This window comes from Rhinolophus sinicus, linkage group LG02 (genome assembly GCF_036562045.2).
Source record: "Rhinolophus sinicus isolate RSC01 linkage group LG02, ASM3656204v1, whole genome shotgun sequence".
NCBI lineage: Eukaryota > Metazoa > Chordata > Mammalia > Chiroptera > Rhinolophidae > Rhinolophus > Rhinolophus sinicus.
In genome coordinates, this window is record NC_133752.1 from 59,607,535 (window position 1) to 59,633,185 (window position 25,651).

Sequence of the window (25,651 nt, forward strand, 5' to 3'; positions counted from 1 at the left end):
AATCTACTTCATTTGATATTAAGATAGCCACTTTACTATAGCCACTAATATTAATACATTAGTATTAGCGTGGTATATGTATTCTCATTTCACTTGTAACTTCTTTTCTCTGTAGATAAAGTGGGTTTTTTGTAGATAGAACAATTTAGTCTTGCTTTTTTAAAAAATCCCATTTGACAATATCTACCTTTTAATTACAGTCATTAAACCATTTACATTTAATGTGATTATCCATATGTTTGATGTGTTTGAGTTCAAATTTACCATCTTGCTATTTGTTTTCTCTTTACTCCTTCTCTTTGTTTTTTTCCTCCTCTTTCATTTCGACTAATAGAGTATATTTTTGTGATTCTGTTTTGTCATTTTTATTGGCTTTTTAGATATTTCTCTTTGTTTTTGTTTTTTTAGTGGTTACTCTAAATTTACAGTTTATGCATCATCTTTAGCATAACATTACAGTTACTTCCTCTACCGCTTCCCAGAGTTTTTGCTATTTTCTCAAACGTATTATTTCTATGTATTATAAAGGTCACAATACATTGCTATTCTTTTGGTTTTTAACAGTCATTTAGCTTTTACAGATACTAAATACAATAAAAACAGTCTTTCATGTTCACTCACATATTTACCATTTTCAGTACTCTTCATTCATTTGTACAGAACTATATTTCCATTGGAGATAATGTTCCCTCTGCCTTTAACATTTCTTAAAGTGGTGGTCTAGAAAAATTTAATTCTCTTGGTTGTCATAGCTATGAAAAATGTCTTTAGTTAGCCTTTATTTTTAAAATTATAAAAAAGACAAACTGGAGACCCTGGCAAGATGGTGAAGTAGATAATTACTGTGCCTGCATTCTTCCATGAACACATTAAAATTACAACTCAATTATAGAACAATAAACCTGGAGAACCATCTGGAGTCTGGCTGAACAGAAATCCTATTAATAAATCTATAAAGAAGGAGCCAAGTTGAGACTGGTAGGAGGAGTACAGACACAGAAACGGCCTCAAAACTCCAGGTGGCGGATGAAAATCAGAAGGGATATCTCAGCTGTGGAGACTCCCCCTGGAGGAGTAAGGCACCCCAGCCCCCAACACCAGGCTTCCCAGCTCGGAGTACTGGTGCCAGGAAGAGAAACCCCCAAAACATCTGGTTGTAAAAAACAGTGAGGATTCCAACCATTCAGGTGGGATAGAAAGCTGCGGGAAACTCAAATGTCTTCTTAAATGGCCCATACATGGACACACTCACTTGCAGGCACTCACCTTGGTCTCTGGCGGAGGGACCATGACTTGGTATGCCTCGGAGACATACGGGAAGGGGCACACTGAAGTGTGTGGCTTTGGTGGGAGGACTGGCGGACAATCAGCATTTTCCCAGTTAGAGGTCCTCCTTCCGTGCAGCAGGCAGGGCAGGTAGGTGCCATCTTGCCTATGTTAAACCCGCCTCCCACAGGCCAAATTTAAATTTGATTGGCCTAGTGAGCTCTGCTGCTCCGCCCAGCTCACTCAGCTGAAATCCTGCCCCACCTGGCTCAGGCACCAGTGGAAGCACTTTCTCAATGAGCAGCCAGCCCTGCCCACATTGAACTCTTTCTTGGATTGTACACATTACATATCTGCAGTTCTTTATATATCACTTTTATTTCAATAAAGCTGTTTTTAAAAAAATGGTGAAAATTAGGAAAAAATAATTTGAAGATGATAGGAAGGAAAAGTACTAATTTAATTTAATGAAATATGACTATTTTTGTGTATTTCTGGAGTGTTTAAAATTGCTCCTCATGCAGGTTTTGTATATTTCTTGGTAAATTTATCCCTAGTAATTTTATCTGTTTTTGTGAGTATTATAAACGGCTTTTTCATTTCATTGTTTCATTCATTTAAAATGTTCGTTAAACATTTCATTGTTTGTTCTACTGCCTATTGTTTGTATACATAAGGTTAAACTTACATTTCAATTTATGTTTTATGTCTTGCGATTTCCTACACTCTCTTGTACATTGTAATAGTTTTCCAAATAGTTTTCCAAACAGCAGTTTATATGAACATGAAGATAGATTACCTCTTCCTTTACAACTGGTTACCTTCTCTTGTCTAATTTATTGTCTATTTCTCCAAACATGTGTTTCATATATTGAATGAGTTTATTACCTAGATACATTATGACAAATAATTTATAGATTAATGAAAATCAAACTCAGCATACACACTAACTACCGCATACAAATTGGCTTCACGACTCATTTTATTTAGCTGATAGGTAAATTATATTAGCAATTCAAAGATGGAGAAATTACTGTATAAAATATATGCTGATTTTTTTTTAAAATCTAGATTGAACCTGAACTCCACAAACTGATCAAGAATATTTGTAGTCAGGTGTATGCAGTGTAAATGGACTTGAACTTGAAGAGCTGTGTGGTGCTTCCAAAGATTTCTTTCGTTTCCTCTCTATTACCATCACACAAAGTGCATCCTTAAGGGACTAATCCCTACTTAAAATCTGCGTGAAATTATTGCTACATTTGTTTACCAATTAAAACAATAAATGGTCATGTTCTATTCCAATAATTAGTTATTAGTAAATATGACATATTTGGAACTCTATGACAAAAGACCTACTCAATTAACTTTTTTCTCTTTCAAGATGGTTGCACAGAGAAACATAATGGTAATTAGTATTCCCAAAGGTGTTGCATAATGAAAGTGTGAAGCTTTAAAACATTTAAGAATCTAAATTAGTACCTTCTTTTTTTATATATAAATGTAAAGATCAATAAACCACTAGGATTTTTCAGATATATCTTCATTATACAGAACAATTCAGCTCTGCTGTAGTTCATACATTTGAATTAACATAACCAACTCTCATCATTGTAGGACTCAGAAAAACAACAGACATTTCAATTAAAAAATACATATATTTTATAATTAATAAATTTACATTGCATGAATTTAAAAGATATTAATTTTACATACTTCTTAATAATAACCCAAGATTATTAATAATTACCTGTCATTGTTTCAGAAACATGTGAATATACTTGGTTGGTAGAAGTGGTGGAAAACATTAACAAAGGCAATATTCAAAGCAAATAGTTGCCAGGGAACCAATAAAAGAATATACCTTTAACAAAGGTTAATCTGCTTACTAATGTAATGTATGAGGAATGCTGAGAGTAAACAAGTCTGTGTAATCTTTTCTCAACTTAAGATCATATTTCTCTTCATGTCACACTTACCCAACTACGCGTTATTTAAGTTCAGCTTCCTAATAGCAAGTTATTGCTATTAAAGTTCCAGCTGGAAACTTCAGGTAAGATATTTAAGGCAATATATAAGCTATATAAAACCAGTAAATAGTGTGGACTTTATTTTATATTTTACATTTGGATTTATTTTATATTTTCCTCTAGAAACAATATCAACCATTATAAGCTTGTGGATTAACTTTTGTTTTCTTTTTTCACTTCCCTTTGAAGAAGTTTTCAGTTCTGTTTTGAAATAATTTGAAGGTTTCCCCACCCACCCCAGGTGTTACACTTTAGAATAATTATATAGATATAAAGGAAATGCATTATAGAGCAATAAATTGAGAGTTTTATCTAAGTGTGAGTTTGTTGGCCTCTTTAAAAGTTCCTCTATTGCCTCTAGTTCCTACCAGTGGAGAGTTCATTTGTTCCTTCATTAGGCACACATAAAGTAACAAATAAAATTTATACAAATGTATGGTGAAGGCAAAAATGATTCTTATAAGTGACCACAATGGTCTTCAAAGCAGCAAGTGTACAAGGATCAAAATGTGATCCTTTGGTAGGTATTTTATTTTCTTAATATTTTATAATGGATTATTTATTTATGTATTGTAAATTTATATCATATATACATATATATAGCAAATAAGTTTTATGCAAAATCAAATTTATTTATTAAAAAAGAAGAAATTTAAAGTTTCTCAAGAAAATCCTGTTGTAAAAGCAATAACCAATTGTCGTAATATAAATATCATGCTTGCTTCCTTTTTGTGAAATTAATTAAAGCACATCTTTTATTCCCATCTATGATAAAAATATTTGTATATACTAGCTTCTTTTTAAATATATTAATTTTTGTTTGAACAAGCCTGAATTCACTAATATTTTAATCATGTTTTTAGTATAATCTCTCCCCAAAATTCTGGAAATAGACTAGCTTTTCCATGATCTTAAAATCAGAATAATTAAAATCACAAGTGTAGACACTCATTTTGGAAAAAAATTTTTACAATCTCTAAACCTTTACAGTCAATATAATATCATTTAGTTTTATATTAAATTTAGGAACACAAACAAATCTAGAATTTAGCCTAAATAGTTTGAGAAATCTCTTGATACCAGTCATATTACTGTGTTGTGAAGCTGCAACTGGTGTGTTGAATTGAGAATACGCAGATTATGACCTGCTGAATGATGAGGCACAGCCCACTCACTCAGAATTGGCAGATATCTCCCTCAGCATTTGAGCTCCCACTTTGGGGATGTGAAATACACTAGGTCTTTTTGATTGAAGGTGCAGTTTCAGTACACCCACACAAGGGAAACAGAGTCATAAGATTTATTACTTAAAGATCCCAGAAGTGAAGGGGTGCAACCGAGCCATGGGAAGGGCAGTCCTCCATCCTGGTCAGGAGCCAGCAGGAGACAGAGAGCAGGCTAGCTAGCTTTTTGAGCAGCACTTCCATAGAAGCGTGCTTGACCTAGCAATTTTCTTTAAAGAGCCCTCATTCACTAGTAAAATTACGCATTATCTCTTCCAGAGATACTTGTACAAGTTTATTTACTTGTAATTTTTTTCTCATTGATTCATTAAGATAAAATATTTTCCCAAACATATTATTAAAGTAGTAGTAAATGTTATACTTATTGTGTTTGTACTTCACATTTTAAGTATTCTCTTTGTAATAATCTTATTAGAAACTAGTAACTACTATACTGTTTAATTGTTGCTAATGACGTTATATAAAATGTATTTAGTACTGGAAAACCTACAGAGTTAGATCTCTATATCTCTGGTCCTATCTGAGTTTTCTGTACCCAGGCCTGAGTGTAGAGTTCAGAAATACAGTGACTTCAAGCAATCTAATAGTAAGAATTTAAGAATTATGAGATGCAGAGTTAGGATTGAAGGATTAAATTTAAGAAAAAGAATCATAACCAAAGCTAAAGCAACAGGTTGAGAAGTACAACATATGTTACTCCTAAACATGTAATTACCATAAAATATGGAGCTACTATGTCAAATATCATGTCATAAAAAGAAGGCTCTGAAGGGTATTTTTGGTTTGAATCCAAACTAAAAAATAATTTCTTTCTTTTTTGCTTGAAAAGCAGAGAAATTCATTTGTCTCATCTCCTCAAATCTTCTACATCAAGCTACGTCATGTTAATAAAGAACATTCTGCTGTTGTCTCTTCAGATAAGTCTCCTAGGAAACACTCTTGGTGGGAACATTCTGATTTGGCCAATGGAAGGTAGTCATTGGCTAAATATTAAGATAATTATAGATGAGTTGATTAAAAATGAGCATAATGTGACTGTCCTAGTTGCTTCTGGTGCACTTTTCATCACGCCCACCTATAACTCATCTCTGACATTTGAAACATACAAGGTGCCCTTTGGCAAAGAAAGAATAGAAGAAGTAATCAACAACTTTGTTTTGACATGGATGGAAAATAGACCATCTCCTTCAACCATTTGGAGATTTTATCAGGAGATCACCAAAGCCATCAAGGACTTCCACATGGTATCTAGAGAAATCTGTGATGGTGTCCTCAAAAGCCAAAAACTGATGGAGAAGCTGAACAAAAGCAAATTTGAGGTTCTGGTATCAGATCCAGTATTTCCGTGTGGTGATATAGTAGCTTTAAAACTGGGAATTCCATTTATATACTCCTTGAGGTTTTCTCCAGCATCAACAGTGGAAAAACACTGTGGGAAGGTACCATACCCTCCTTCCTATGTTCCTGCTATTTTATCAGAACTCACCGACCATATGTCTTTTACTGACAGAATAAGAAATTTCATCTCCTACCACCTACAGGACTACATCTTTAATACTCTTTGGAAATCATGGGATTCCTACTATAGTAAAGCTTTGGGTATGTAATATATATTTTTTTGTATTATTTGAATTTGAACAAACAGATTTATATCACCTCTTCTTTATTTCCCTATGCCTATTCTTTTTCAATTCTACACGTAGATTACTATCTATTGCTATCATTTGCTAGCAGGAAAGAACATAAAAGACAATATGCTTTGAAACTATAGTGTGTTGTTTTTCTAATTTTATGGATTTGAGGATACCAACCAAGTTTATTACACATAAGATATAGTTACAAATACCTTAATTAAAAATTAGGACTGGATTCTCATATATATATTGCATTGAAAATACAAATTGCCTAGAAACTTCAGGCGTGTGTGTGGAAAGCTGAAAGAGATTAAGCTTTCTACAAGCCCATTATTAATACTGACAAATGTGTGTGTGTTTAAAAACATGTTAAAAACATGTATATGGATCATCTCTGATCACTGCTCATAGATTTCCTGTTGTTTACTAGGCACTTCCTTGGATAGAGTGGGTACAACAAAGACTGAGATGAAGTTCCTGGCTTCAAGAATTTCAGAGTCAATCAGAGAACTTAGACATGAAAGGGAATAGTTACAATATGAATGATGTGGATAATAAAAATATGTACAAGGAACAGGGATAGTATAAAGAAGGTAGGCAGTATGTGACAGGAGAGAAAGGTATCCTGATAAACTTCAGAATCGAAGTGATGCACAAGGAAATTTTTAAACATAAGTGTGAATTTTCTTGCAAACTGGTGTGGAGAAAGGAACAGTATGCCCAATGTTGTGGAGTCTAGAAATAACACATGATGTTGGGTATTGCTGATAATTCAGCATGTATGAAGGTCAAAGTGTAAAGTGGGGAGGCATGGAAAAGAATGCTGGAGAGGTCAGGATTGCAAGAATGAACTAATTCAATGAATTTAAATATTTTAAAAACACCCTGTATGTCATGCTAAGCATCTTGGCTTGTATCTAATAAACAACTGGGAACAGTTTAAAGGAATGTATTATGACTAGATTGCATCTTATATAAAGCACACGGACAAATGTGGACCTAGAGTGGAGAAATGTCAGGCTGTAGGCTACTGCATCATTCCAGGAAAGATGTGGTAAAAGCATGTACTAGTGAAGTAGCTTATGAACTTAAAAACATAAAGCAGATGAGAATACATTGTAACACAATCAGGAGAGCAGGCTCTTGATAGACAATTTCTGCTTACACGTGTGACCATGAAGAAGTAATCAAGTTTCTTTGGACCTACACTTATTAATCCCATCTCTAACAAGGATACTGAAAGGACTAAATTAATTAACATATAAAAAGGTTTTAGAATAGTTTCTGGAAGATAGAAACTGTTCAATTAGTGTTAGTTGTTTATCAGGTAAAATAAAAGCTGATGACTAATTGGTGAGTGTTATAAGGGGTGAGAAAGAGATTAAACTGTTTCTTTTTTAATTGATATATGATTGACCTATAACATTAGTTTCAGGTGTATAAGGTAATGATTCGATATATGCAAAATGATCACTACAATAAGTCTAGTTATTTTTTTATTGTGATGAGAACTTTTAAAATCTACTCTTTTAGCAACTTTCAAATATACAATAGTGTTATTAACTATAGTCACCATGCTGTACTTTCCATCCCCATGACTTACTTATTTTATAACTGGAAGTTTGTACCTTTTGACCCCTTTACCCATTTTGCCTATTCCCTACTCCCACTTGTCAAATACCAATCTGTTCTCTGTATCTACGAGCTTGAGTTTTTCATTTTTATAGGTTGTGGTTTTTTTTTTAAGATTCCACATATAAGTAAGATCACATGGTATTTGTCTTTCTCTGTCTGACTTATTTCACTTAGCACAGGGCCCTCAAGTTCCATCCATGTTGTCACAAATGACAGGGTTTCCTTCTTTTTATGGCTGAATGATATTCCATTATAATTATATACACATACTATATCAATATATATTATTATATATATGTCACATTTTCATTATCTATTCCTCCATCTATGGACAGGTTATTTCCATATCTTGGCTATTGTAAATAATACTGCTATGAACATGGTGTTCCAGATATTTCTTTGAAACAGTGATTTCCTTTTTTCCAGAATTGGAATTGATGGATCATATGGTATTAAGTTGGTGCAAAAGTTATTGCAGTTTTTGCAATATTTTTAACCTTCTAAACCTCAATTACTTTTGCACCAACCTAATAGTTTATTTTTAATTTTTTCAGTAATTTCTATAAAATCATGCACTGCATAATGACATTTCAGTCAACAATGGACCGCTAAATGAGGGTGGTCCCATAAAACCATTATGGAGCTGAAAAATTCCTATCACCTAATGACAAAAGATGTTGTAACATTGTATCACAATGCATTATTTGCCTGTTCCTGGTGATGCTGATAAACACAAACCTACTGTGCTGCCAGATATATAAAAGTATAGTAGATACAATTATGTACAGTACATGATACTTGATAATAATCAACTATGTTACTGGTTTATGTATTTACTATGCTATACTTTTAATCAGTATTTTAGAGTGTACTCTACTTACTTAAAAAGTTTGCTGTAAAACACCAATAGCCTCAGATGTCTCATGTTTACTGCGTCTCTGGATTGCATCATTTTCTCTTGTAATTGATTTAATCACATGTTGTTTTATAAACTTAGAATAGCTGAAGTGCAGTGTTTAAAAATCTACAATAGTGTACTGTAATGACCTAGGCCTTCACACTCACTAATCACTCACTCACTGACTCACTCATAGCAACTTCCAGTCCTGCAAGCTGCATTCATTGTAAGTGCCCAACCAGGTACAATTTTTAATTTTTTTATACTGTTTTTACTGTACCTTTTCTATGTTTACATGTTCACACACACACTTACCATTTTGTTAATAATTGTCCACAGTATTCAGTACAGTAACATGTGTACAGGCTTATAGTCTAGGAGCAATAGGCTGTAGCATATAGTTAGGTGTGTAGTAGGCTCTACCATCTAAGTTTGTGTAAGTGCATTCTCATATTCACACAATGATGAGATTGCCTAACAATGCATTTCTCAGTACATGTCCCCATTGTTAAGTGGTGCATGACTATACTGTTTTCCAAAGTAGCTCTGCCAATTTACATTCCCACATCCTTGTTGTCTATTATCTTTTTGATAATTGCCATTCTAACAGGTGCAAAATGATATCTCATTGTGGTTTTGATTTGCATTTCCCTGATGATTAATGATGTCAAATATCTTTTATGCACCTGTTGGCCATTTGTATGTCTTCTTTGGAGAAGTATCGGTTCAGATCCTATGTCCATTTTTTAATCAGATATTGTTTTGCTATTGAGTTGTATGAATTTTTATGTTTTGCATATTAATACCTTGTCACACATATGATTGGTAAATATATTCACTCTTTGGTAGGTTGTCTTCCCATTTGTTCATTATTTGCTTTGTTGTACAGATGCTTTTTTCATTTGATGTAGTCCCACTGTTTATATTTGCTTTTGTGGTCTTTGCTTTGGGTTCAAATCCAAAAAATCATCACTAAGGTCCATGTCAAGGAGCTTATTCCCTTATGTTTTCTTTGAGGAATTTTATGGTTTCAAATCTTATGATCAAGTGTTCAATCCATTTTAATTTTTTGTATGGTGTAAGATAGTATTCAAGTTTTATTCTTTTGTTTGTGGCTGGCCAATTTTCCCAACACCATTTATTGAAGAGACTTCTTTTTCCCATTGTATATTCTTGGCTGCTTTTTCATAAATTAATTGACCATATATGGGTGGGTTTATCGGTGAGGAGTGTTAAGAAAGGTGTCAGTTACAATTTCCACATCATCTTCTCTGAGTATGCTAAATAGTCTCCAAATTTTTAAAAAATAGATGTTTATCTCTTGGGATGTAAACAAAGACCTATTTATTCTGTCATCTGGATAGAATAAGCATAGCTACTATGATGAATATAAATTATCCTATAATGATAGAAGTAAATAGTCAACATCATGGGGCTAAAAGTGGATCTTAGAAATGAAAAATAGAAGATGAAGTGATGGCCATTTTATTTGGCAATAAAGCTATTAATATCTGCAAAAACTGTCTCAACTCCTCATGCGTACACTAAACTAACAGTGACATCTGAATATGTGCAGCATCCCAGTTCATGAAATAGAGGAATGAACATGGAGGATTCCTTGCTCACAATATATGTCTCTCATCATTTATGTTTTTATCAACTACATCTTCTTAACCTTGGAATAATAATTATTATGATTACAATTCTCCTTATTCATATTGATGAGATTACCCCCAGATAAAACTTCCCTATGCTGGCAGTCTCAAATCACATGTCCATTGTATTTTGCTTGTAAATTAATGCTTGTAATAAAACCACACTATTCTTTCAGTCTTAATACATGAGACTAATATTTCTTAACAATTTGTTCATGGGAATGTAATGAAGATTTCTAAAAATGCTCTTACCATCTTATTTTGATAATATCATGTTTCTAATCGAATTATACTCTTCTAACTTAGAAAGACTATTTAAGTCTGCTTTACTAAAACATGATATTCTTACTGATGTCCAGGGACATGTACACTCACATTCAGAAGACCAGGTAAGAAGTAAAAGTAGTGACATGACAGAGTAATTTATTTTTTGTTTAAGTCTTTGTACATGTGATAAATGAGAATGACAAATGGAACTGACTTGTAAAAATTACTTATTTCAAGTTTGTAATTTGAATTTATCTTTTACTTTAGCTTGAATGCTTTAATCAAAGTCATTGCAATAAATCCATATATACTCAGGTCCCAAATTGTCACACCTGAGTAAATAAATAGGACAGCTTTCTGTAAGATTATTTTTCTACAGTGCAATGCAATAAGAACCTCAAAGTGAGTCCTTAATCTTTGTTAATTGCTAGAAATTGGATATTATATTGTCAAAATCCTTTTTCTTTTTCTTTTTGTTTTTTAATTTCAGGCCATGGGTATTTTGTTCAAACTCATGGATATCACTATAGTAATAGCAGTTAACATTTGATGATCTCCTATGACTAGACACTGTGAAAAGTGCTTCTCATGTATTATCTCTTAATCCTTGCAATAAATTTGTGAAGAAAAAGCTACTATCACAGACGAGAATACTGAAGCTTAGAACTATCAAGCATGTTAAACTAAAATCATATAGCTACTAGTTTGAGAAAATGGTTTTCTAACTAAAGTCTTTCTGACACCAAAGCTTCTAGAAAATTTGTTTCTCCTTTTAAAATTTCAGGTGCAAATCCAAAAATTATTTAGAATATTTTAGGTTTAAACTTTCTTGGGTACTTTCTTCTTCCTTTCAATGTATTTAGCTTTTGAAATCTGCTGTTCTATTTCTCACCTATTTCAGTTTGCTGAATGGTGCTTAATTGGGCAATGTTATAACTAGGGAACTGCAATTCCTATAGGCACAAGTCTCATAGTGACTCTGTTACCTGAGGTGATTTGCCTGAGGATAGTTTTCTGGTCCTCAGAGAGCTTCTCTTTAACTAAAAGAAAGAAAAGTCTCCTGCGGATTTCAAATATATTTGTTTAACGTTGAACCTGGTAAATTTTATTTTTATGTTCATATTAGAAACAAAAAAAGCCACCCAAATTGGGGAAACATTTACGGAAAGAATAATGTAGCATTTTAATGCCACTAAAAATATTTGTAATCCATAAACATTACCTATTGCTACCAAGTTTTACTCTTTGGCCACTGAAAACAAACAGGTTCCTTTTTGTGAGTAATCTTTATATATTAGATGTATATAAATATAATGCATTATTATAAATAATTAGGTGAATAATCTCTAAGAAATAATGCCATCTATAATAACAACAGACTATCTTGCAAATATATTAAATTAAATAGCAAAAAACAACAGGTCTTGAAAACAGGAAAGATTATGACCATAATATTTAGATCTTCGCATGAACTAGGTACTCACAGAGCACAGGTAATTAACGTAAAATAAAATGATAGAAATGAAACAAATTTGAGTGTGTATATCTCCATAGTGCTTGATTTACAGTAGACATTTTAAAGGAGGAAAATACGTATTGGAGTCTTTTCCCTGAAGAGTAATATATTTTGGCTTGGATCTGTTTTTTCTTCCTTTCTTCCTAGTCTTTCCTTTGCTTCCCTCCTTCCTTCCTTCCTTCATTCCATCCTTCTTTTCTTCCTTCCACTTTTAAATTTAACTTAATATTCGTTTGTTAACCTTTCAAATCACTCTGGTAGCATTTCCTTTCCACAATGACTCATAAGCCATGTGACAGCCATAGGCATGTCATCCAAGACGGAATGTGTTGTGGGACATGCACAGTTCCCAGAGAAAGCTATCACACTTTTTTGCTCGCATTCAATGAAAGAGAATGGAGGTTATAATTTTTGTGAGTATAATCTTGAGTTTTACATTGTTAACCTAAAAATAAAAGGCCAAAGTGAGAGGCAACAAGCATTTACCATTATTTGTGAGCAAAATGAATAGCTATTTGGCAAGCACTGATTCAGGCAGAAACCCAAGCCAAGTAGTGTTCCAATTAAAAGACAAAGGCAAGGGGTATTTATGAGAAAGGGAATGGGAACAATTACATTAGTAGAAGGAAGGCATTGTTTTGGTGTTTTTTTGCTTGTTTGTTTGTTTACTTTCTTTTGTTTAATTTTTGTTTTTTATTATCTTTTTTTAGTATTACTTTTTGTTTTTTGTTTTATTTTAGAAGGAAGACATTTCTATTGGTGCAGATAAGCTAACATAGGGACGATCTTCTAAGCAATGTTTTTAATTTTCAGTTCAGTGCTTTCTTACAAAAAGTTCTTTGGAACACAATGTTTTTTAGGCCCAGTCCAAAGGTTATTTTGCCCTGTTTTAACATCCCAAAGGTCTGAAGCATGGATTGTGCAAGACAGTTCCTTTGGGATGGCAGCTCTAACTCTACTTTAAAGTGGCTCTGTTTATATACATACCTAGATATAGATGATATATATATATATATTTTTTTTTTTTTTTACAGTATTTGTGTTTTTCTTAAAATACGTCATTTGTGAACTCTAGTACTGAATACATTGTTAGAAATAGATCATTTGTGGCATGACTGGAGACTGAGCATGCCTGGTGCTTGAAGAGGAAATTGCAGTGTTTGGAACCATCTGCACTGTGGGTGCAGAAAAATGAATTTTCCTCCTATCCTTCTAAGTTCTTCTGGTTGAACTAATAATAATATTAACATGAGGCAGATTAACAGGAGAAAACAACTAAATTTATTATGTATGTACATACGTGGGTCCCATACAATAGGAGAGACAGGACAGATCTGGCTTATATGCCATCTTGAGCTAAGGAGACCGGGGTAGTGTGGTTTGGGACTTCAAAGGGCAAGAAGGTAATTCACATGGAGACAGAAAAGTGTTTGGTAAATTAATGTTTGCAGGGCCGTCTTTAACAATGAGACACAGGGAGCACTTAGATCAAATGGGCCTTGCCAGGTGCCTCCCTGTGCACCACACATTAGTTCATATTAAACTATACTTTTCTGTGATGATAGCTCCCTTCTTGAAGCAGGTCTTCTATTTTAATTATTTTATGCAGTTAGAGGTGAGATCAAAGTTTTTTCCTGAGTTTCCGTTTCTTGAAAATAGCCAGCTTAAAATAATCAATATCCCCAAAGGCATATTTTACAGCAGTAAACCCTGCTTCCCCACGATGGGCCATTGTCTGAGGAGTAAAAGAGAGGAGGTGATGCAATCTGGTTAGACTGGTCATTTTTAAAGTAAGATTTTCTCCCTACAATATCATATACTGCTAACATTTATTGAGTATAGATGCTATTCTAAATAATTAACATATATTGTTTCATTCAGTCCTCACAGCTACAGGAAATAGGCACCATCATTCTTCCTTATTTTGTAATGAGGAGGCTGAGTAACTTGCCTGAGGTTACAATCAAGAAAGTGATGAATCATTTGATGCCACACCCAGGGCTAAAAAGAAAGCTCTAGAAAGATAGTTCATATACAACAAAACAAAGAGGAAAAAATTTATCTAAATTTAAGCTTTCAAAAGAATTAACTAAATGCCATCAAGAAACTCAAAATTGAAGCACCTATGCAAGGCTAAAACTTGAAGTTACTCAGGATTTGATTACTCATGTTCCTGAGACAGTGTGAAGGCTGGTTTCTAGGCTTCTGTGGCATCTGGCACTGCTTCCAACCTGAGAGACAATGAGAAATGAATCAGCACAATTATATCCTTCCCATCCTGTGCAATGTTCAGGGAGCACACAGGAAAAAGAGACCTTCAAGCCAGGGCATGTCTTTGGGGAGAAAAAAAATGTAAGGAAGAACTTCCATGCACAAATGTTGTTTTAAGGATTACTAATTCAAGTTAATAGCGTTACACATATTTTAAGAAACTTTATTTTAATTTAATTTTATACAGATGAACTAAACATTCTTCAGAAATTGTTACATACAAAATCTTATTAAATATGATTCTGAGAACTTTATATCTGTTTTGTTACCCTTTGGAGTCCTTCCTTTTGAAGTAAACAGATTGAAATGAAAATGAGAACTTGATTCAAAGTACAAGGACAATATTCTAATTAGTGCAAATTTTCTATGACTAATCTATTTTTAACTTATGGTACTCATATATTGATGTTTCAAAGGCACATGTTTTTTAAAATTATTTTCTAGGCTCATTAGTTATGTTTAAGATGTCAGTTATTAAAAATTCACATATTCAAACAAAATTATTCACAATTATGAAATATAATGTTTTCTCATTTTTACTAATATAAAATGTATCTTAACTATTGGATTTAAAAAGCAGAATACAGAAGAAAGAACTGACTTTTCAACTCTGAGTTGTTTACCTCTAGCAACAAGGTGTGTCTTCCAGGTGTAGAAAGGACACCTTTCACATGGGGGATTTGTGTCCTGCATTTAAAAAGACAAAGGAGGATTAAGATACACTTCTGACACTGGCTGCTTGTCAAGTAATTTTAATTCAAAGTAATCAGTATGCCTTTGTGGGATATTTGGGATGGCCTGTCTTGGTTCCCTGGCACTAGCATTGTGACTTTGAGATTATTCAAACCTCTCTTGATCTATTATCTTACATGTGAAATGGTGGAGTTGCACAAGCTGGACCCAGGATGTCTGCAGAATGACAATCCCACTATGCTGTTTATTCAACCCTTATTTAGAATACCTATTAGTGAACTCATAAAACAAATACATTAGAATTTTAAATTACTGAACTTCATATTTGTCATGAAATTAAGTATATTTGGTAAGAGTTATTATTTTTTTCCATTGATGGAAATTTAAATCTAAGGTTGTATGTACATAAATCCCCAAACATAATTTATTTTCCATCTTTTTATAGTTTTTGAATTTACAATAATGAAATATTTCAGGCATACAAGAAACCAGTGAATAAATGTAACAGACACCAATGAGATTAAACACTTTAATATCCAAGTATAATTTGAAAACAAAAAATATGTATTTCAGTTATTAATATAATTATATTAGCTCTATTGTTCTTCACTAATTTAGATAATTTTATTATTGTCCTGAACAGACCACTTAGTGGGAAATTGATTCCTTGAACTCTTCAATTTTTTATTTTTATTTTATTTTATTTTTTTATTCAGGGTAATTTAGGGTTGCTGACATGTATTTGATTCTGGGATATGTTTCAATAAGCTTTTAAGGGATATCATAGCTATTGCTAGTCAGCAATCCCTACTTAATTATATTTTACTCAATAGTTTGACAAAGCTAAGTATTTTATACATAAACTTTCAGTTATGCTTTGTTGTGTTTTGTATCCTTATTATTGGAAGGTCATGACAGCAACCAATTTCTTTATGAAGATATTTCAAATTATTTTCACTAGGCCTATTTTAATGACCAGAAAGATTTTTGCTCTTTTGTTTCAAACTCTAATTAAATTTAAAGGGACTGCCTCTACATCCAAATTAAGACTAACTCTTGAAAGGACACAAATACAATAATTCTAAAAGCATTGTTTCTCTCTCCCCTCTTCCCTTTCTCTGCCTTTCTGTTCCTTTTGTTACTCAAGGGCTTGAAATTACACAATTCAAAGGTAATTGACTGAAGAAAAACCTACCACTTTATTTCCATTCTCAATTTCTGATTTCCATTCCTCTAATCATTTTATTTGTTCTTATTTTCTCTTTTTAATGGTAGCCTCTAATGATTTCAACTTTTAAAATAACATTATTATATAGTTGCCGTTGTTCAATTGTCATTCACTAAGAGTCTCAAATGATAGATATTATATCCATGTGTATACAGACAATCTGTAGCTAGCCCACAGATTTACTCACCAATCTTGAGGCAAATTTATTAAACTGCTAATGTTACTAAACTCTTGCTGTGAACCAAGCACTTTACAAAAATGCTTTGCAGACATTCTTGTTAATCCACAAGGTCATATAAAAATTAGTATGAGTATCTCTCATCTATACATGACAAAACCAAAGATGAGAGTGTTTAGGGTCACAGAGCTTATAAAAGGAGTGTTTTGAATCTGGGGCTATTGAACTCTAGTACACCTAATTTAATCTACTTACTACACAATTCTGAGTGAAAAAGCACATGGTTCCTTGGTATCCATGCCATATCTCCTTGGTTTGTGTATGAAGATGTCATATGGAAGAAAATGAAAAATTCCCTACCTCAGGAAGACAATGATCAATTTGCTTTACCAGAGAAGAAAATTATCCTCTATCAAATATGTAGTAATTTATTCTATAATTCAATTAATCTAAAACCATCTTAAAGTGTTTGAGCAAATGTCCTCTAAGTGAAGCTTGTTTTAAATTTTTTTCTAAATATCCACCCTGCGGAAATGATAATCATGCTGGTCATTGTGCATTACCAAAGTTCCTAAAATATGTAAAGTTGAGGTGTAACATTGTAGAAATCCAGCAACAAATCAAATGATGTTATGATTATAATCCCAATTCCACTATCTTGTCATATGTTTTTGAGTGTGCAACTCAACGTTAGTTTCACTATCCATCAAATGGAGTATATAACTTCTGCCACATAAGATTGTGAAAAGAATCAGGCAACCCATGTAAAAATGCCTTGTAATAAAGACATACAACTTGAAGGTATTATGAGTTTTGACAAAGCGGCTTTAGCAGTAAGAACCATTATTTTTCGTTTAACCTAATTTTGGAAAGATATATCAAATTGAAGACATATTTTGTATATCACAGTTATTATCATGGCATACACAGATGTCAGGTTAATGACCTGCTTGCTTCTTTTTCTTTAAAATAGGACCGATCATATTCCATTTTTGTTGTTGAAATAATCATATTAATGCACATAAGAATTTTAATTATATTGTTTTCCTTTTAATCTATAGATCAATTGACCTATGAATGAGTGTAGGCATTAAATTAAATATTATTTTATTTGAAAAAAAAAAAAAAAAAAAACCTACCTAAATATACTTTAAAAGTTTCTTTTCATCTGAAAAGAACTACAGTAGGATGATTTCCATAATGGATATCACCATGCCTAAGAAGTTTGTCCATTTGCTGGTTTTTAATTTGACTCTGACTGAAATTGTTCTAAGTGGGAACGTGCTAATTTGGCCAACGGATGGTAGTCATTGGTTAAACATCAAGATCATTCTGGATGAGTTGATTCAAAGAAATCACAATGTGACCATACTGGCTTCATCATCAACTCTATTCATCAACTCCAGTCCTGATTCTCCTGTGAATTTTGAAGTGATACCTGTTTCCTTCAAGAAGAGCAATATAGATTCCTTAATTGAACATATGATAATGCTATGGATAGACCACAGACCAACTCCTCTCACACTCTGGACTTTCTATAAAGAACTAGGAAAACTTCTAGATACTTTTTTTCAAATTAATATACAAATCTGTGATGGAGCATTAAACAACCCCAAGATAATGTCAAGACTTCAGAAAGGTGGTTTTGATGTGTTGGTAGCTGACCCAGTAACAATTTGTGGGGATCTGGTTGCTCTGAAATTAGGAATTCCATTTATGTACACATTGAAGTTCTCTCCAGCCTCAACAGTAGAGAGACACTGTGGGAAAATCCCAGCACCAGCCTCCTATGTACCTGCAGCATTGTCAGAGCTCACTGACCAGATGACTTTTGGTGAAAGGCTTAAAAATACCATGTCTTATGCTCTTCAAGACTATATATTTCAATCCTACTGGGGAGAATGGAATTTGTACTACAGCAAAGTTCTAGGTAAGTCTAAAATATTCTCTTATTAATGACTCCAGATACTATATATATATATATATATATATATATATATATATATATATATATATAACCTTATTTATTCTTATTGTTAATACAGCAAAATGTTCCCACCTCACTGCATATGCCAAGCTGAAGTAAATTATATCTTCATACAAGTCCTTGACCACTATCTTCATACAAGTCCTTGACCATTATCTTTGTATAAATTCCTAGAAATGGATTGGTGGTATTAATATGTGTGCTATTAATGCAAATAATTTTGTGCCTATTTAAGTAATAGTTTTTCAATATGGAACTCAATGCTCAATAATAAATTGAAGTACCTTTACTAGGATAAATTATGACACTGCCAAAATATACTTTGGCTAACATGTTGAAGTGATACATGATTTACTTTCCCTCCTTGGTTCTTCATTCTTTTCTTTGTCTAGAGAAAACTTTTAAAAGTCCTGAGTTTATACCATCCTCTGCCTCTCACTATCTCTCCATCCTTAGTCTCCTCTGTGCTTTTGGGCTAGCACTGTCTCCTACTCAATTTCTTTTTTCTTTTTTTTTTTCTTTTTCAAAGCACTTTATTAAAATATGATTGACACATAAAAAGCTGTATATATCTAATGTTTACAACTCAGTAACTTTGCGATAAGTATAGATCCATGAAATCATCACCATCATCCAGGCCATACACATATTCATCATCTCCCAAAGTTTCTTCCTGTCTCTATTATTATTATATTTAAGAATGTTTAACATAAGATCTACCCTCTTAGCAAATTTAAGTATAAAGTACTGTGTTGTTAGCTACAGGCACTATGCTGTGTGGAAGATCTCCAGAATTTATTTATGTAGTATAATTAAAACTTTGTAACCTTTGACCATCACCTCTCCATTTCCCCCTACCTCCAGCTCCTGGCAATGACCATTCTCCTCTCTGCTTGATATCCTTTGGCAAACCTCAAGTTTCCCTGCCTTGCAGATTCCTTATGAGGATCAAACAAAATAATGCAAACTATCAAGGCCAGTTCTGGTTGGCTATTTATATTACCCCACTTAGTGACCTCCATGAGCCTTCTTTCCTTTATTTTTCTTTTTTCTTCTCCTCATTTTTTCCCTCCAGATCTGTTAGTAGTAACAGTGGTATTGATTAACAGCGGGAATTAATAATTGAGGCTATCAATGGTACTTTCTTACAAAGGCAATATTCAAAATATTGTTTTTTTAATATACCTTTTGTTCCCGAACTGAAGGGGTTTGTTTTTCCTGCATACATCAAAGCCAAAGGAGACAGGAACAAGAGCTTTTGGCAAAGAAGGTAGAGAGTTTTTTTGTTTGGTTTTGATTTTTGTTTCAGGAAATGGCACCAAGCCTAGAGACACAGGTGAGCTAGCACTCAAAGACCTGGCTCTCAGATGATATGTAAGTTACGAATTGCAAAACACAAGGCAAACTCATAAAACACCGGGGATTAGGGATTCAAGGTTGTGTTGGGAGCTGATTGGTCAGAGCTGAGGTAAGGGTAATGAATCATTTCTTCAGGTCTTGAGGACAGTTCTGAGGTCTTTTCCAGAGTCCTTCTGTCCAGTCTCATGGGAAAGCAGCCAGGGGGTTGTTCAACTTAGGGCTCAGGATCTGAAATATAACTTACGTCAAGGTGTTATCTTTAGTCTACAGAGGTTTAGAAGATGTGGCCATTAGTCAGGTTTGGGCTACTATCTTCTGCTGCCTTGGTGGTTGTTGATTATCTTGGGAAAATGCTAGATCACTGAGGGGTATACAAAGAGGAGGGATATGATTTCTACAACTAGGATTTAAAGCTAAATTTAATCCAAGTCATAAGCCCTTTGGGTTCATGTCTGTCCCTCCTCTCTCCTTTCACTTGTTTTCCTTCCTTTCTCCCTTTGTTCCTTCAGTTATATTTTTTTATTCATTCCTTCTTCCTTCCCTCCTTCCATCCCCCCTCCTTCTCTTCCTTCCATTTTGCTTTTTTGTGCAAAACAAATATTTATTGATCACCAACCCAGTACCTACAGCTTTTCTAGTTACTGAGAATAGAACAGTTAGTAAAACAGATCAAAATCTCTACTCTATCCCCATAGAGCTTACATTCTAGTAAGAGGAGACAGACAATAAATAAAATAAATATGTAAAATATATAGGATGTTAGACTGTGATGTGTGCTACATAGTAAAGAAGACTGGATAGTTCTGGGAATAGGGTTACACTTTTACAAAGGATAGCCAGGGAAGGTCTCAAACGCTGACATTGGAAGGTCTCAAAGGGTGACATTGGAACAAAAACCTGAGAAGGTGACAGGGTGAAAGCTGAGGGCAGTGAAGTCTCCCTAGAAGAAAAACATTTCAAGCATAGATAAGAGTAAGGCAAAGACCTGTGGCAAGCCAAAGATGCAGGAATATTCTTACTATAACTTGACATTAATCTTACTTTCACAAGTAGGAATTGCATATATATTTTTTCTTTCCTTGATTTTGGAATATTCTTCATCTAATTTTCAATCACTTAACTTTTAAACTTCTTCATAGAATTGGTCTAGAGAGAGGATATTAAACATATCACACATATAAATAAAACATATACAAAGTAATTAAAATTTACATATACTTTTGAAGATATGACCATTAGAATTTTGAAAGTAAAATTCTGTGTTTTTATACTCTTTATAATGCAACTTAACTATATTTTCTTTATTCCTGAATTCTAAATTTCCTATGCCTCAAAAACTTTTTGCTAAAAATTTAGAAGTTAGTCACATGATTATTTTCTAATACATCTGAAATGTGTTCAACTATAATTATCACTGCCCATATACATATCACATACTGACTATTGCAGGTACTCAATGAAATAACAGTCTAGATGCCTTAAATAAGGGAATTACAAAAAGTAAGATGGTGAAGCGTCTTGAAAAACACAAAAGATTGTGGGTTCAACTTCCACCTACTAACTGTGTGATCTCAGGCAAGTAACTAAAACTCTGAGTCACAGTGTGTGCTGCTTTTGAAAATGGGTAATTATTTCACTGTACTCCTCAGGAGGATCATATGACACCAGATGTGTGGATATGCTATGTCAATTATAAAGAATTATACTTACGCTGAGTGTTATTTACACAAAACTATACAAGAACTTGGCAATGACAAAGCCCTAATTACACTGCCATGAAGTTCTGTACATAGAAAGTAGTCAAGTATCTACAGAAAATAAATGGCTTCTGCGATGTACTAAATATTTTTTTTTTCCTCTGAAAGGAAGCCATGACAAATTATATAATATGTGAAAAAGGCTTTATCAAACAGAATGTTTGCAGCTTCTCATTTTCACAGGATAATAACCTGTTTCAGAAATCCCATATATTGAGAAATTCAGTGTATTATTTACTTAAATTCTTTATGCTCCTCATGTTACTAAACATATCTGAACAACAAGTAGTTATCTTGGATATTTTGTTTCAAATTGAAATATATTGTCAGGAAGAAATGGTATAATCCAAATTGTCTTTTGTTTGCAATTACATTTTTAAAGTATTAGGGACACCTGGTAACTGTAAGCTGATACTGAAATAGGGCAGGTACCTTATACTTGATATTATCTTTGAACACAAGAGATTTAATAACATGTCAAATTTCTGTGGAGTTTCCATTTCAATGACTGTTCTTCAGTTCTGTGGGAAAAAAATAGACCAGAAAAATAGCATGTTTAACAGTGGTAAAGAAAGAAACCCAAATATCTATATTGAAGGAAATAGATGTAAGTAACAAAGAAATATTGAACTGCAATATTCTGTTTTATTTATAAGGGGTGAAAACTTAAATCTTATGGATGAAGCAAATAAAAATGATCATTAGTTCAATTTTAAATATGCTTCTACCACCTAATGAAACAGGCATTTTTGGAAATACGACAATCGTTGCTATTCACATCCAGGAGTGAATCTATTAACAAATGTTGCCCAGGCCAAGAGTTCTGCACGTCACCTTCAAACTGCACTGAGCTTGATCTCTACCCCAACTCTTGAGAGATCTGCTGTGCCACATGTAGATAATTCTCATTATGGGTAGGATTTTGGACTAGTCTTTGCTGCAGCTATAGGAAGGCAAGGGCTTGAACGCTGTAGTGAAAATAGTTAAACCGGTAAGGCCATTTGGATAGCCCCATTTTGCCTGTCTTTTGGTTTCCCAGTCCGTCTCCATCTTTCCCAGTACACTGAAGATCAGTTGAGTGGAAAGTTCAGTACTAATCGATGCACCACTTGGCCAGTGTAGTCTACTTTTACCTGTCAGTACCATGTTGGTTCCATGTTGGTCTCTCTTTCCCTGCTGCTAAATATTAGATGGATTTCTTAGAATTAAGGCTACCTTTTTCCAGCTCATGAAAAGAAATAAGCCTCTAAACATCTCCCCTCTATCCCGCTTGCCTAGACCTGGGTTAGATTACTCACATTACTTATATTTGATCTCTGGCTCCCTTTCTGGGCCCAGTATTTTGTTTGTTTTTCTGTGTCCCACTCCCATTCTAATCCCCATTCCCAACATTCCATTCCCCCCCCCCCATTTTTAAGTTTTCTTCAATTACAGTTGACATTCAATATTATATTAGTTTCAGGTGTATAGCGTACTTGGACCTCTGATAATCTTCTGTCACATGTGTCTTTTAATTCCTGTCACATGCAGCTTTCCTATGGTCAATGCTGTGATGTTGTCTTAAATTTTGTGTAATCTTTCTTTTGAAGTAAAACATAAACCAAAGATTTACAGCTCATTGAAATTTCACAACATGAACTCACCCATGCAATCAGCACCCAAATCCAGAAACAGATTATTACAACCCATAGTAGTCCCTATAACTCTCATCTAAGGGTTAACACTTTCTTGACTTCTAACACCATAGATTTTTCCTGACTTTAAACTTTATATAAATGAACCACACATTATGTACTCTTTTATATTTTGCTTCTTTTACTTAACATTACGGTTTTTATTTTTGTCCAAGTTGTTTCATGTAGGTATAATTTGTGCATTCTCATAGTTATATAGATTCTATTGAATTAATATACCACATTTTACTTATCCAGTTTACTGTTGATGAACACGTAGACTATCTTGGTTTTGGTTATTTATGATAAACACTGCTATAAATATTATTTAAATGTTTTTTAATAAATATACATGCACCATAGACTTCGGTATATACATAAGAGTGCAATTGCTAGGTCATAGGACATGCTTATGTTTAGTTTTAGTAGGTATTGCTAAAATTTAATTTCCAAAGTACTTTTAACAATTAATAATCCCATCAACTATTTACTAGAATTCCAGTTGTTCTCCATTTTTACCAACACTTGGAGTTTTCTTTTGCACTTTTTTTTATTATAACCATGCTGTTTATATGTAGTGTTATCCCAGTTTTTAAAACTACTACTTAGTTTCCTTCTTTATTCTTATTCACTTCTATTTTTTTTTTCTTTGTGGCCTTTTTAATTCATCTTGTAATCATTTTTATTGTACAAGTAAGATTATTACATTTCCACTCCAGTTTGTGATCCATCAAGAATCTCTGGTCTATTCTCTATTCAGTGATTCTGCAGCTAATTAATGTCTTTGCTAACTGAACCTCTTATTCTCCTTCACCTTCATCCCCCTTTAAAATTGTTTTCAATGACAGTTGACATTCAATATTATGTCATATTAATTTCAGCTGTACAGCATAGTGGTTAGACATTTATATAATTTAAGAAGTGATCCACATGACTCGTGTAGTACTCCTGTGGCACTATACATAGTTATTACCATATATTGACTATATACTCTATGCTTTATTTTATATTCCTCTGCCTATTTTGTAACTAGAAATGTGTACTTCTTAATCCCTTCACCTTTTTCACCCTGTCCTCCAACCCCTCTCCCATCTGGCAACCATCAAATAGTTCTCTGTATCTATGAGTTTGTTTTTGTTTTGTTTAATTTATTGTTTAGATTACACATATAAGTGAAATCATATTGCATCTGTCTTGCTCTGTCTGACCACTTATTGAAGACTTTTTTCTCCATTGAGTATTCTTGGCTTGCTTGTCAGATATCAATTGACTGTATATGCATGGGTTTATTTCTGGGCTTTCAATTCTATTCCATTGTCTGTGTGTCTGTTATTATGCCAGTATCATGCAGTTTTGATTACTATAGCTTTGTGATATAGTTTGAAATTAGAAAGTGTAATGCCTTCAGCTTTGATCTTTTTTCTCAGGATTGCTTTGGCTATTCAAGGTCTTTTGTGGTTTCATACACATTTTAGAATTAGTTTTTCTATTTTTGTAAAAATGCCAATCAAATCTTATAAAGATTTCATTGTACATATAAATTGCTCTGAGTACGATGAACATTTTAACAATATTAATTCTTACAATCCATGAACACAGAATATCTTTCCATTTATTTGTGTCTTCTTTAATTTTATTCATCAATGTTTTACAGTTTCCTATGCACAGATTTTTCACTCCCTTGGTTAAATTTATTCCTAAATGTTTTATTGTTTTTGGTACAACTGTAAATGGGAAAAAGTTATTTTTCAGCTGTTTGATTTTTAGTGTATACAAGTACAAATACAACTCGTTTTTGTATCCTGCAACTTTATTAAATTCATTTATTAGTTCTAACAGTATTTTGGTGGAGTCTTTATGACTTTCCACAGATAAGATCATGTCATCTGAAAACAGTTAATTTTACTTCTTCCTTTCTAATTCAGGTTACTTTTTACTCCCTTTTATTGCCTGATTTTCCTAGCAATAAATTCCAGTACTATGTGGAATAGGAGTGGTGAGATTGGGTACTCTTGTGTGTTGTTTTGATCTTAGAGGAAATACTTTCAACCTTTCACCATTGAGTATATTAGCTGTGGACTTTTTGGTATTCTTTCTCCTAAAATATCTAGGGCTGAGAAATTTATTGCAGGGGAGTCTTTGGCAATTTCTATACTTCCTGAAATGTAGAAGCATTCTCTCTCTACTCATGTCAATTTGGTTAATGTTAGATAGAATAGATGATAGATAGATAGATAGATAGATAGATAGATAGATAGATAGATAGATAGATAGATAGATAATATTATGTTACCCATCATTATCTAAGTTGTCAAGTGTATTTTCTTAGAGTTCTGTGAACTAGCTTTTTAAGTGTCATC

General features: G+C 33.2%; 1 protein-coding gene across 1 annotated transcript in view; it reads left to right on the plus strand.

Moving 5' to 3' along the window:
• The first annotated feature begins 3,236 nt into the window (after positions 1-3,236).
• LOC109436818 (UDP-glucuronosyltransferase 2A1) overlaps positions 3,237-25,651 on the plus strand; it is a 60,441-nt gene continuing 38,026 nt past the window's right edge. Inside the window, exons 1-2 of the mRNA XM_019715651.2 lie at positions 3,237-3,319; positions 5,370-6,139. Coding sequence (XP_019571210.2) covers positions 5,422-6,139 — 718 coding nt within the window. The 5' untranslated portion in view covers positions 3,237-3,319; positions 5,370-5,421. The remainder of the gene's footprint in view (positions 3,320-5,369; positions 6,140-25,651) is intronic.